The sequence below is a fragment of the Octodon degus genome, unplaced genomic scaffold, assembly GCF_000260255.1.
Source record: "Octodon degus isolate 3935 unplaced genomic scaffold, OctDeg1.0 scaffold00260, whole genome shotgun sequence".
NCBI lineage: Eukaryota > Metazoa > Chordata > Mammalia > Rodentia > Octodontidae > Octodon > Octodon degus.
In genome coordinates, this window is record NW_004524836.1 from 1,216,024 (window position 1) to 1,228,659 (window position 12,636).

General features: G+C 37.1%; 1 protein-coding gene across 4 annotated transcripts in view; it reads right to left on the reverse strand.

Annotated features, from left to right (window-relative positions):
• Positions 1 to 3,468: 3,468 nt before the first annotated feature.
• Inpp4b (inositol polyphosphate-4-phosphatase type II B) overlaps positions 3,469 to 12,636 on the reverse strand; it is an 872,970-nt gene continuing 863,802 nt past the window's right edge. For 2 of the 4 annotated variants that reach the window (XM_012512698.2, XM_023706484.1), the window contains one exon: positions 9,058 to 10,366. In XM_012512698.2, coding sequence (XP_012368152.1) covers positions 10,192 to 10,366 — 175 coding nt within the window. In that variant the 3' untranslated portion in view covers positions 9,058 to 10,191. Of the gene's footprint in view, positions 3,942 to 8,785; positions 8,951 to 9,057; positions 10,367 to 12,636 lie in introns of those variants that run through there. The other 2 variants (XM_023706482.1, XM_004646208.2) reach the window with 2 other exon arrangements.

Here is a 12,636-nt window from a genome sequence, read left to right on the forward strand (position 1 = left end):
CTCCCTCCAGGTGAGACAGAGGAGCTGGGTCCATCTTGGGATTGATAGTATTTCTGAAAAGCTTTATTTGTGTGAGAAACAGACTGAAGGTGCTACATGAGCTACTGTGGCAGGGCTTTCTGAAAAATGACACCAAGACCTCGGGAAGCACAGCTGGAATTGAACCCCAAGCAATGTTTATATACATAAAAATGGCGGTAAGTTAGAGCAAATGTTTAAATTATAAAACTATTAAAAGAAAGGACACATTGCTATTAACTCCTTCAAAATAGACCTCATTATTCTTGCCACATTCTGAAGCGGATCTGAAGTCCTCTGTTGTGACTTTATGTCTTTATGAAGCGTGATAAAAGTATGCTGAGTAAGTACTACTGCTGAATAGAGGTCTGTAAAACAATAGGGGTGTCATCACTTACCTTAGCAGATCTGACACCACGTGACTTCTGGTTCTTGTTCCCCATCTCTCTGTCTCTGTCTGTCTCTCCCTCTGTCTCTGTCCCTGTCTTTGTCTCTTTTTCTCTCTGTCTCTTTCTCACACACATACACAGATACACACACACACACACACACACACACATACACACATACACACAGACATATACACACAGAGGGACTGGAGTTCAGGAAAGCAGAGAGAGAGAGAGAGAGAGAGAGAGAGAGAGAGAGAGAGAGAGAACAGAGATAAAGAGATGGAAATGCATGTGTGTGTGTGTGTGTGTGTGTGTGTGCGCGTGCATGCAAAAAGGATATTCACTGTGCCCACAGGCTCCTACTGTGGATTTATGTGGAGAACTGAATTACAGGGGATGGAGAATAAGCCTTAATAAGCAAGGTGAGCCAAGCCTTAGGATGCACTAACCCCTAGACTTCCCTTAGATGGAGCTGCAGTTACATTGGCAATGAAGGATGCATCCAAGGGAGATGTGGACTTTCAAGTTCAAGTCCTTCCATTCCAGGCATGAGGACTCCAGGGGTGCAAAACATAGTGGACCTTTCACTGAATTCTGGCAATGAAGTGGGTCTTTGGCACAAAAGGCATTGGAGAAGAGACAACACAAATGCTTTCTCACTTAACATTGTACTAAGAAGCAGGAAATCAAATGGTTACCCTCACGTAAGAATGTGAAGACATAGCAACATTGACAGTTTAACACACGTTCATATATCGTAAGTAGGGGAAGCGAGATTTACGTGCTGGCATACTGATTAAAAATTCCACATTCCCTTGTCCTGAATGTCCCCTTAGGAATAAAAGTTGTAGACCTCGAGGTAGAGCACGGCATTTGAGCAAAGGAGAACACCAGTTGCATTCTGTGGGCAATTGTTAAAGACAAGAAATGTAGAGGAAGCAGGAGTAGCTGAAAACACAACATTTGGACAGGAACCAGGACTGGTGCACCATACTCACAGTCAGGAGTGAAGTGTCAGAGAAGTGGTGGCTTCCAGTCTACTGTGTGAGGGAGAAGGAAGCCATCACCCTAAATAACACAGGCAGGGCACGATGGTCCCTGATCTTACTAAATTCTGAAAGTAGGTAGAAGCTATGGGAAAAAGAAGGTGACACTGACTTGAAGAGGGAGTATAACTTTTATCAACATAGCACCATGTCCCTGGGGTTTTACCTAAGTGTGGTTTCCTTTCCCTCCTTTTAATTATTTTTAATATTTTATTAATTAAGTCTATTGATACATTTTAGGTGGACATAATTTTCACATTCATCATAGGGAATGTGTACCTGTGCATGATACATTTTGATCCTTTCTTGCCCATTCCCCTACGCTCTCTTCAAATTCTGTTGCCTGTTTACTGACACTGTTTCATGTTTTCTTTCTTTTTTCTATTTTTTTCCATTCTTTTCCCTTCCTCCTTTCCTACTGCCCCTTATCATTTTCACATTTTCTTCTTATTTCACAGTATCTAGTATATGTTTTGGTCCTCATTTGTGATTTCAATTCTCCCATCAAAGAAACAGTGCAGTGTTTACATGTGTGGCTGATTTATTTCACTTCAGAGTATGGTTTCAAGGAGCAGGCATCCATTTACCTAGAAATTCTCAAGTTATCATTTTTATGGCTGGGCACTGCTCCACTGTATAAAAAGTGCCACATCTTCTGTCTTTATCCATTCACTGGCTGATGGCATTCATGGGGATATATGCACACGTGTGTCTATGGTGGCATGGTTGTGTAACAGCCAAAGCTTGAGACAGAACAAATGCTCATCATCCCTTCTTTTCACTTCACGTTTAATAAGAGTTGTCTTCAAGTCATCCTTATTCATTAAAACACTGTGAAAATGGGTAATTTGTTTTTATATGGCCAAAGCAGCAAGAACACAAATCAAGCTCTTATAGCAATTTGGGCTTAGAACAAGCACTGGCAGGCCGGTCAAATAGCTCAGTGGATTAAAGCGCATGCAAGCAGGTTCAGGGGCCTGGGGTTCCGTCCCCAGGCCTGCCAACCCCAGACCTGCCATGCTGGCCCTGCCCTTGGGGCATGCTGAGAGGGCAATTGAGACTGGATGTGGTGGCATGCACCTGTAATCCCAACTCTTGGGAGGCTGTAAACAGGTGGATCATTATGAGTCCGATCTAGTAGTGAGACCCTGAACACCCTATAGACCTTTCCCTAAAATACAAAAAAAAAGAACAGGCACTGTCTCAACAAAGTCCAAATACACCCACTGACCTTTTTGTAGTCTCTCTCTGGTGAAACAAAACATAGCTCCAGAAGAAACTTTCTGGGACCCTTGTCCGGCTCTGATACTGAGGGAGAATGCCACTGTCACCTCACACTCCAGGAGCCCTTGCATGGGTGTTTAAGATAACAGTACTACCCTTCATTCCTACTGCCTCTCTGGTTCAGTGGCAGGCAGCATCTGCTACAATTCACTGTGTATTACTTCACACTGAGACCCTTCCCTGCATCTTCCTTGTTGAGCTTTAGAAGGACAGGTTAGTACACCACTTCCGTGCGCATAGGAACCTCATTTCCTTACTTTGCAGTAAGTTTTAATTAAAATTCTTCAGAAATTGTCTTATACAGTGAACTGCTCTGATGATTCATATGTCAGCAGAGCCAAACAGTTTGCTAGGAGAAATTATCTTGGTGTGCTCAAGTAACTGCATACAATCTGGACAGCAAAGATCAATGGTCTGCTCAGTAATGAGACATCACTGACATCCGGCTCTTGACTGTTTTGGAAATTGTGGTTGAGCTTATTCTACACAGAACAATGCTGCAAATACCTTCTGCTGTGGAAGTATTGAGGGAAAAATGAAACTTTAATTGTAGTTTATCAGAAATCAATCTATTCTTTCTTATATATTAATCTGCACTTCCGATATTTAAATTAATGGTTAAATTGCATCGATGAAAATGAAAAAATGCATAGTATGGAGAGACAGAAACATGAAAAATAAAATCATATTTATTTAAAGAAAAATATACACACAATGTACAATGAATATGGTTTACACAGAACAGTAAAACAAAAATGGTATTTCTTCAAGTGTTAACTATTTAATCTATCTGTGGGTCATTTACTAGGAATACATATTATTGGTTAACCCAGAATATATAGCATGAAAAGAAAACAAAGCTCGACCTTTCAGATGAGTACCATAAAAACCTGAAAATTCAATGTTAGGCTAAATGAAATACTAAAATATTTACATAAGAAATTATTTGTACAAAATTGTGTACGTGTGCAGTGAAATGAGTGTCTGTATAGATAGAGGCAGACATACTCTGGGTTTTGAAAACATGAAATATCTGTAATATGAAATGGTTCCTAATGTTGAGAATGGTATAAAAACATCTCAGGAGTTACATAAGTAGTACAGCAATCTTGGCAACATTTTGGCTGCTAATGATCACAAATAAATGACACCACACCAGGTCATCGTTAATGATGGGTTGTTGGATCACGCCCTTTTTGATCTAGAAATAACTGAGATGATTTTTAAAATATTGTTTAAACATTAACACCATTAGTGCGAAGCTGCCCCACCTGTTTCCTAAATAATTACGTTTATTAAAAAGATGTATTTTACTTGTACATATAGCATTATAGGAGGTTTCTTAGAGAGGTCATTTCTTCTTCCTAATATTCATGCCTTTGGGGTACTTCATTCATGAGCTTGCTTTGCTTTTGTAATTTAAAATTCTAAGTATGCTTGAACAACAATTTAAACTCAGCAAGCCTGATTACATGTACCTTTTGGTGTTAATATTATCTTGTAAAATTCTCCTTTCTTTTCGTTATTAATAGTGAGACATAAGAATTTCTTATAAATCAGAAATACTATAGACTTTCACTTAGTCGCTCAAACATAAAAGTCCAAGAGCAATCAGTCTGTACCAGGGGAAATAGAAAATGCAAATTTCTTCCCCTTAACTCTACCTAATTGGCCTACCATATTTTATCTAAAGCATTACTTTATTTTCCAATTGCATAGGAAGTTTTGCTAATGGTAATATATGTCTGAGTGTGAAGTTCTAACTTCAAACTGCCAGAGACACAAAAGATTTAATATATTGAGTACTTACAAAACCAGAAACATAACTATCGGGGTAAAAGTGCAGTAGCCTACATGGCTTGTAGCTGGGCTATGTGAATGCGAATTTATGCTAAAGATGTCAAATCAGCTACACAAATTCTTAGCAGATTTTTTTTTTTTTTTTCAGTAGGACATAATTTGTAAAGCTTACAGCTTCAAGCAATGCTGGGTGCTCAATATGTTTGCTTTCCTCCACAAATGCTGATCACAATTTTTCTCAAGTCAGTTTTTTTCAATTTGTGGTGAAAGTTAATTTATTTCCTAGAGATTAAAAAGTGTGCCCTGTATATTGAACTAAAACGATACACCGTCCTGACTGAAAAAATCAAACACGTGCCACATCTGTGGTGTTTTCCAACTGAACTATATTGGAATCTGAGCGTAGCAATATGCTACTATTCTTCCTGCATTGAGAAAATGCCAAAATTATAAGATTCAAAGCTGATACTAAAGCACATTGTCCATCATGCACTGATTAGGCTAATCTTTCCCTGAATTTAGTCCTGTGTTGCTGCTCACGCTGAGACTGCATTGCTAAGACTCTGCTCACATACATCACTCAGACAGGTTTTTTAATTAATTGTCATTATATAATAACTTAATTAGGAATCAAATATTAGGTCAAATATGCCGGATACCTTCTAGGAGTTTGTAAGATGATGAAAAACACAAGCCAAACCTATAGCCATTTCAGAATGGTTCATTATATTTAAAATAAATTTAAAATCCGGCTTCTAATAATTTGTTAACTAGGGGAGAAATGTGGTGACGGAACTCAGCCACATGCCAGAGCATGTTAATAACTGGCTTTCTAGGAAGTGCACGTGGTGGCTTGTGGCATTTGCACGTCTGTGGTGTAAGGATTTCAATGGTTACTGACCTCAAGCTGCGTCATGATATTTCTGAATGTGGAAATAGAAGGAAGATTTCCCAGGGCCACCTCTAGAGCATAAATGGTATGTGGTAAAGACCTAACAGATATGCTCAGGGCTATGGGTAAACACTAAAAGTTGATAAAATGGTTATGGAGTAGAAACTTCAATTACCATCTCTAATTTTCATAAAGTTCACTCGATTGTATTTTATAATTTAATATTTGATTGGGTTTGTGTGTAACAAGGAGCTAATAAAACCCTCAAAAATTTAATCATCAATTTTAATGAGTCAACAAGACAAATTCTGTCATAGCACTGCAATCATTTACCTCACGGAGTAGTAACCTTTGCACAGGAAAGGTTTGGTTTGCTTGGGAAGAAAAGTGGGACTCTACGCAAATATTTCTTCTCTTTTTCCACCTGTCTTATTTTACTTAGGGGTGATTAGGCAGCATTCTGCAGCCAGTGATAGCTTTTAAGGCTTCATGGTTTTTCAAAAGAGGTATTAGTCTTACAAATAAATGACTGGCAGTTAATGACTTGGACTGCTGCCCTAATAGGGTGATGGGCCATCTGAAAGTATCTTTAATCACATGGATTAAATGGTTTCTGTGATACACTGGATTGTAGAACTGACCAAAGAATTTGCACAAAAGTCTGTGGTAGTATGAGACAAAGCTGGAGGTTTATCTATAAGAAAAAAGAACCTTCCCTATGCGAAGTAAATAAAAGATGGTTCCTAAGTATGGGTCTGCTGCAATCAAGCCTTTCAAAATTATAGGGGTAACTGTTTAGGGAACATTTCCCAGGCACTGGACCTTTTGTCACTGGGTCAATTATAATCAGGGTAACACCTTTCATTGGCTTTAAAATATCTCCCACCCTACATTTCTGTAAATGCAGAATTGGTACCTGCATCTGGTAGAAGGGAGACACATGTTTGAGGAAACAAAGTGAAACAAAGTATGCTGTTTGGAATTGTCATTCTTGCGGTTCATGTTTTTGGCTTAACATGACCTCCTCAAGTAGGGCCCTGTATCTTTTAAAAATGCATTACTATGATTACATTTATACAGGAGAGATTGAAAAACTTCTTTAATATTTGATTCAGAGAGTTTATCATCAGAAATAGTGGAGTGGCTGTGCAAGGATACTTGGACTATATCTCAGGAAATGAACAATAATGCTTACAAAACATGAATTTTCTTGATAAAAATCTACTTTTAGAAGCATGAACAAATATAGAGTTATGATGAGGAAATGATGATTATGCTGAAAATGAATGAAAATTCACATGTATTTATAGCACAATAAGTGCTACCCTTTATGACTTCTATATTAATATATAAATACATCTATAAAATAACTTCTAAGTAGTCTTCAATGAGTGTAAGAAGTTATTTTGTATGAAACATCTTTCAAACTATTTTCTAAAGTTGAGTTAAGGGGTTTTGTTTTTAAAATATAAATGAAAATTATTTCTGATAAAATATTTATATGTTGATAAATCACTTGAGATGAGAGCTCTTGCAATTGAGGCGCTACCATTTGATATATTACATGAGGCCTCATACCTTTACAAGGAAACCTCTGTCATCCCAACCTCTTTAAATCCAAAGGGACAATTATCTTTAATCTTAAATCCAAAGAGGTAATTAACACAATCACAAATTTTACCATTCTGGAGTAAAATCAAATAATTCAGATCTTATATTTAATCACTGAAATGAAGAATGAAGTCAAACAGAGAACAGCAAGATAATTTATCCCCAAATAGATCCTGAAGGTACAGCTCATTTTTATTAAAAAGGCTGTAAATGGTTTGACGACTTCTTCATGAATACACATTGGTCATTAGTTAGAATAATCAATTGGTAAGTCTAGTGTAAGAAGCTATACAAGGTTATCTTAAATTTGCAGTAATTTGAAGCATTCAACATGGGTCTAGAGATCTTTTTGAAATCCTTATTACAACAGGCATCTTAGACAAGAAATGATTATATTTGCTGTGGAAGATCTCCCAGTATCATCAATTACATGTGGTCATAGCTGAGAGATACCTACGTAATGAGTCTCCAGAACTTCCAAAGAAGAGTTACTCTCCAGATGGCACGCTCCACTGACGAAAAAGGAGAAAGCATAAATTCTTACATTTTGGGAAAATAAGTCTCATTTGTTCAAGCTCTTGTACTCTAAATTTCAACTCCAGTGATAAATCCTGAGCTTCTTTTTAAACTACCTAGTCTCTGCATTCATTTTCATTCATATTCAGCATCACAATTTGGAGAAGGGACAAACCTTCTTGTTACATTAAGAGTGAATGAAAAGATAATGAAGTTCGATGATCCTGCAGTTGTCTAAGCAGGCACATCAGCCCTAATGTATCCATTTTTGAAGTAATGACATTGATCAAGATGACCTCTAAGCAAAACACTGATTCAAAATTTTAGAAGTGGGATTATTTTACTGGGTAAGGATAAATTTAAAATTTAGGCAAATAGAAAATTATTGTTGTTGGTAGATGTGGTTGCATACATCAAAGATTCTGTTAGACTGCATACTTATACAACAGTAACTGCTAGAAAACATCTTAAAAGATACTCTTTCTGACTTTCACAAACTTGAATGCATGAAGCTCAAATGATGGCAATTCTCATTTTGGACAATATCAGACTGTTCATCTTCCATTTCCTGGAGATTCAGCCCCTCACAGTGTTTTGTGCACCATGCTACTAAACTTTCTGTACTGCCCCTTGCACAACTGGGTCACACAATCACTAAAGGAGCTTTAAAATGAACTATGGCTTGTGGATGCATTTCCCTGTGCTAAAATTGTCCACCTACCTGTTTAGGAGGTGGATTTGCATCTGGACTGAACAACAAAGGTCTTTAAAGCATACTTGTACTCTGGTTGAAAGGCCAACATCATGTGTTAACTTTAACTTTTTATTATTTCAACTTGCTAAATATTTTCAAAATCCTCCATATAGGATGGTGTATGATGAAGGCCATGAAGTAGCATCATGTGAGATCGCTTTCTTTTGCCCTCTTCTTGCTTCATTTTGTAGAGCAAGAATCATCTCCAATCGTGTTTTCTCAGTCTGACTTTAATCTAAATATCATACAGATGGTATTTACACTTTCTAACGTGAAACCATAGAGACTTGGAATACTCGAACGGAGCTAGAAATGACGATGTTTGATAAGATTTCAAAAATGAATTTTTTTGTGAGAATTATGATGTAAAATATCATGTAATTGCTATATTTGGGTAAACAACTATGAGGAAATTCACAACAATGAAAATAAAAAAATAAAGAGCCAGTGGAATTCTCCAAATGAAACGTATTTTGTGTTCCTGTTTATTTACGTGTTGGTAAGTTAGGTGTCGGCTTTTCCGTAAGTGCCCTCTGGAGGTCGGTAGTACTTGGGGAAAGCCATCAGCTGCAGCATGTTGAAAGCATACTTTCTGCATTTGATATTCTTCAGTACATTCTCTATGCGGCATCCTTCTCTGGTGAAAGGGGAAAAAGTACAACTTCATGAAACACAGAGTAAATAAATATGCTTTATTTGTTCAGTGCAGAGTTGCAGCAACAGTCCCAGTAAAAATAACAAAGATTCAACTCTACATTTTTTTTTCCACAAATGATGATACATCTTACAGAATTAAATCCTAGGCCAGGCCCAACACCATTATTGCCTATGGAAAGAGATGATTAAAGTCTCTTCATTCTTAACAGACATTTAAGGTTTAATAAACTCTTTAAATATAATTTGCTCCACAATACAACTTCACCCTAGTTTCATAAATATATCTGCCTTTTTGTAACTTTTCCACAAATTAATTTCATAGTCTTTAAAACACATTAAAATCTCTATGTAGCCCTAAGGATGTAGGCTCTAGGAATAAGGCATTTAATTTATTAAGTCTGGCCCTATAGATTCTTAAAGGAAAGTTTCATCTCTAGTTTACTTCATTATTTTAGCTGTGCAACAAAGAGAGGAAATGGCTTTCTGAACAGCCTGGTCCAAGTCTCATCTTTGTAAAGGAAGAGTGTTTGTCCACGAACAGTACAAAAGTTACAGGGGCTCAAATGGGTGCGTTGAGACACACAGGAGACCTTGTTAAAAAGAATAGAAAAGTACTCTGAAAGCCAAATCAACCTAAACAATAGTTACAAACAGGTTAATTTAATTACAAAACATAAATAACCATTCTCTCCAGAAAGTTACTGGACAGAAAAGGGTGAAGAGTAGCAACGAAATAAAACAGCACACAGGTTAATTTAAAAAATGAAACAGAAGTTTCTATCAGCAGATGGCAGCTATGTTATTAGCACAGTGAAAATAAAATCTGTAACCTCCCATGTCCTTAGGACTTAGCTCAGAGTTTGAATGAGTTATGCAAATTCAATCTTAGTTTCTTTAATACATTTAATAGGAAGAGGAACAGGAGGCTCAGAACTTCAAGCTTTCAGGATTCTGCTCTTTGTTTTTGTCCAGACAGTAATTTAAAAATTTTTCGTGAGCTAGTTAACAGAGGGACAACACTTTTCTATAAACAAAAAAGCAAAATAATTCACTTAATGCATAGTACTTTTTGTCTTTTAGGTTCTAGGAAAAACGAAAAACACAATTCAAACTTCTTTTTTAAAGTTCTGTGAATTTGAAAATGTAGAAATATTACAGCATTATCCCCATAATTTAAAGTCCAGTGTCATTTGTAGAAAAGAAAGGAATGCAACATAAAACTTATTGGTATTTGGCTAATAGTAATGCAAGACTTAAAATAAGCCACACAACTAGCAGGTGAGAGCTGACAAGCAGCAAGGCGACAGGGTAGAAGTGTCGAGACGTCGGCTTGTTATCGGTTAGACAGCCTGTTTCAGGGTCATCGGATTCAGTCAGTGCTCCCTGGGATGGTCTGCTGTTGAACAGGGAGGAGTTAGGGGAGAAAAGAAAACAGTAGAGCGTTCACACAGTAAAGAAATCAACCTTAAATACTCTAAAATGCAATATATTATCTTATGCAATACAGTTGTTCTGTATGAGGCATTTACACTGAAGAGCCCCAAGTGAATTCTGAATATTGTTTTCTCACTCTACTACACTGACAAAGGTATTTCAAAGATGAGACTTCTTTTACTTTTTGTGAAAAAGGAAAAAATATTATGATGATATTCATGTGGGTTGAATCTAAACGTGAAAGCAATAGTAAAATAAACGTAATAGCGTCAGTAAATAAGACTGCATGAAGAAAACAAAAACAGGTCAGCTCATAAAGATAATCTCATAAATACATCTTAGAGAAATAAAATAAGAATGCAGTAAAACACAGGATGCGGTGCAGCAATCCCATGTGTCTGACACACTTAGACATAGCTTCTATTGGTATTGCTCCTGTATAATGTATTTAAAGTTGTAAAAATGACTTATTGAAATGGTTTGGTCTTTAAAATGAAACATCTGACATGTCATCCTTACCAGCCATAATATTAGTTTAATGAAACCCAAGCCAGTATCCTTCTGTTAGCTCAGTGCATACACTGTGCTCCCTCCTGCCAATCTTGCTTAGGGAAAGCCAAATCTGCCCCCTCTGCGCCCCCAATCTGGATAGAGACCTCACTGACAAATCACTCTTTAGAGAAACAACTGAATTTTCCAGATGCTGCATTTTCTTTGTAGGTAAGAAAGGGGCAAGGAGGGCTTGCACATTAGATTACTATGTAACATCATGCAAAGTTGGTTAAAAAAAAAAAGTAAAAGGAAGATAGAAAAAAAGGTTAAGCATTATCTGCTCCTTTCAGCAGACCAGTAGAAATCAGCAGTACAATTATCCAAGCTGCATATGTACATCTATATTTCTTTTTCCCTTCCTTCCTTCTTATCTCCTTTAGCTCATATCATTCACCCCCCTTTGAATGGTTTCCTTCCTTGTCACAGTATCTATTGTACCTTTCAGATTTTATTTACTCTTTCAGGTTCTTCCACTAGGGAGACAATAGGATGTTTACAGAAGTGGGTTTGCTTTATTTCACTTGTGATGGTCCCCCATTCTTAAATTATACTATTTTCCACCAAAATGCACTATGTTAGTAGCATGATATATACAGAGGCAGCCGTGGCCAGCGGTCCCCATTTCAGCCTCCTTTGTCACTGCTCAGTAGAATTGGGCAAGTCAGTTGACATCATGTACCCCAACTTCCTTCTCTGTAAAATGGTGACACTAACAACAATGCTGCCTACTTCATGGACCTGCTTTGAGGGAAAGTGTGTCAGTTAATAATTAACAAGTCCTTAGAACAGACAATACATCAAATAAGTATTCTATAATAGTTATCTTCATGCCCTATTTCAGTAACAATATATATCAATTTTTCTTTCTTTTTCAGTAACGATATACATCTTAATAGGATAGCTAGATGACTTTTTACCTAGGATATGTAAACAAGGGAGCAAGCCACTGGGCTACACATTGGTTCTTACAAGTGGAGCAGGGAACCAGTGGAGCAGAGAACCAAGAGAGCTATTTCAAATGCTGAAAACATCTTAGTGTACCCACTCTTAGCCCAAGTGCATGATACTAATTTATATCAGAAGGAATTTTATCCTAAAATTACCAAAGCACATTTATAATTTTTGAATTATAATACTGAACATGCTGAGCATTTGTATATGCTTTCCTGGTGAACATTACTACATTGCAAAGACTTTTTGGGAAGGGGAATTTTTATAACTGAATCAATTTGTCATTTATTAACTGCGATCTCTGGAGATAAAAATGCTTGATACACATTCATCCTATCATTTGGCTGGACTTCACAACAACTAGACCATTTACTGCCATGAAACTTAAAGTTTGAAAGCCACAACTGATCATAGATACATGTAAGACTGACTGCCTTCTTCTTGCTAAGAGTAGCACCGATTGTCTTTTCTCCACAGCCACAGGTAAATGTTAAGCACTCGGCACTGCCGAAAGCAAAGGATTCACCAAGGAATAGTATTACTAATTTCTTCACCAGTAGACAATGACAAAGAATTAATTAGTGGCTACCTTACCAGACACAGAGACAATCCAATACCCTCCATTTACCTAGCACTAGCAGAACAACATGGAAGAAAATCCCAATGCTCACCACCCCCTTCTTTTTGAACAACCATCATGCCTAAGATGTTTGATATGCAGACAGATAG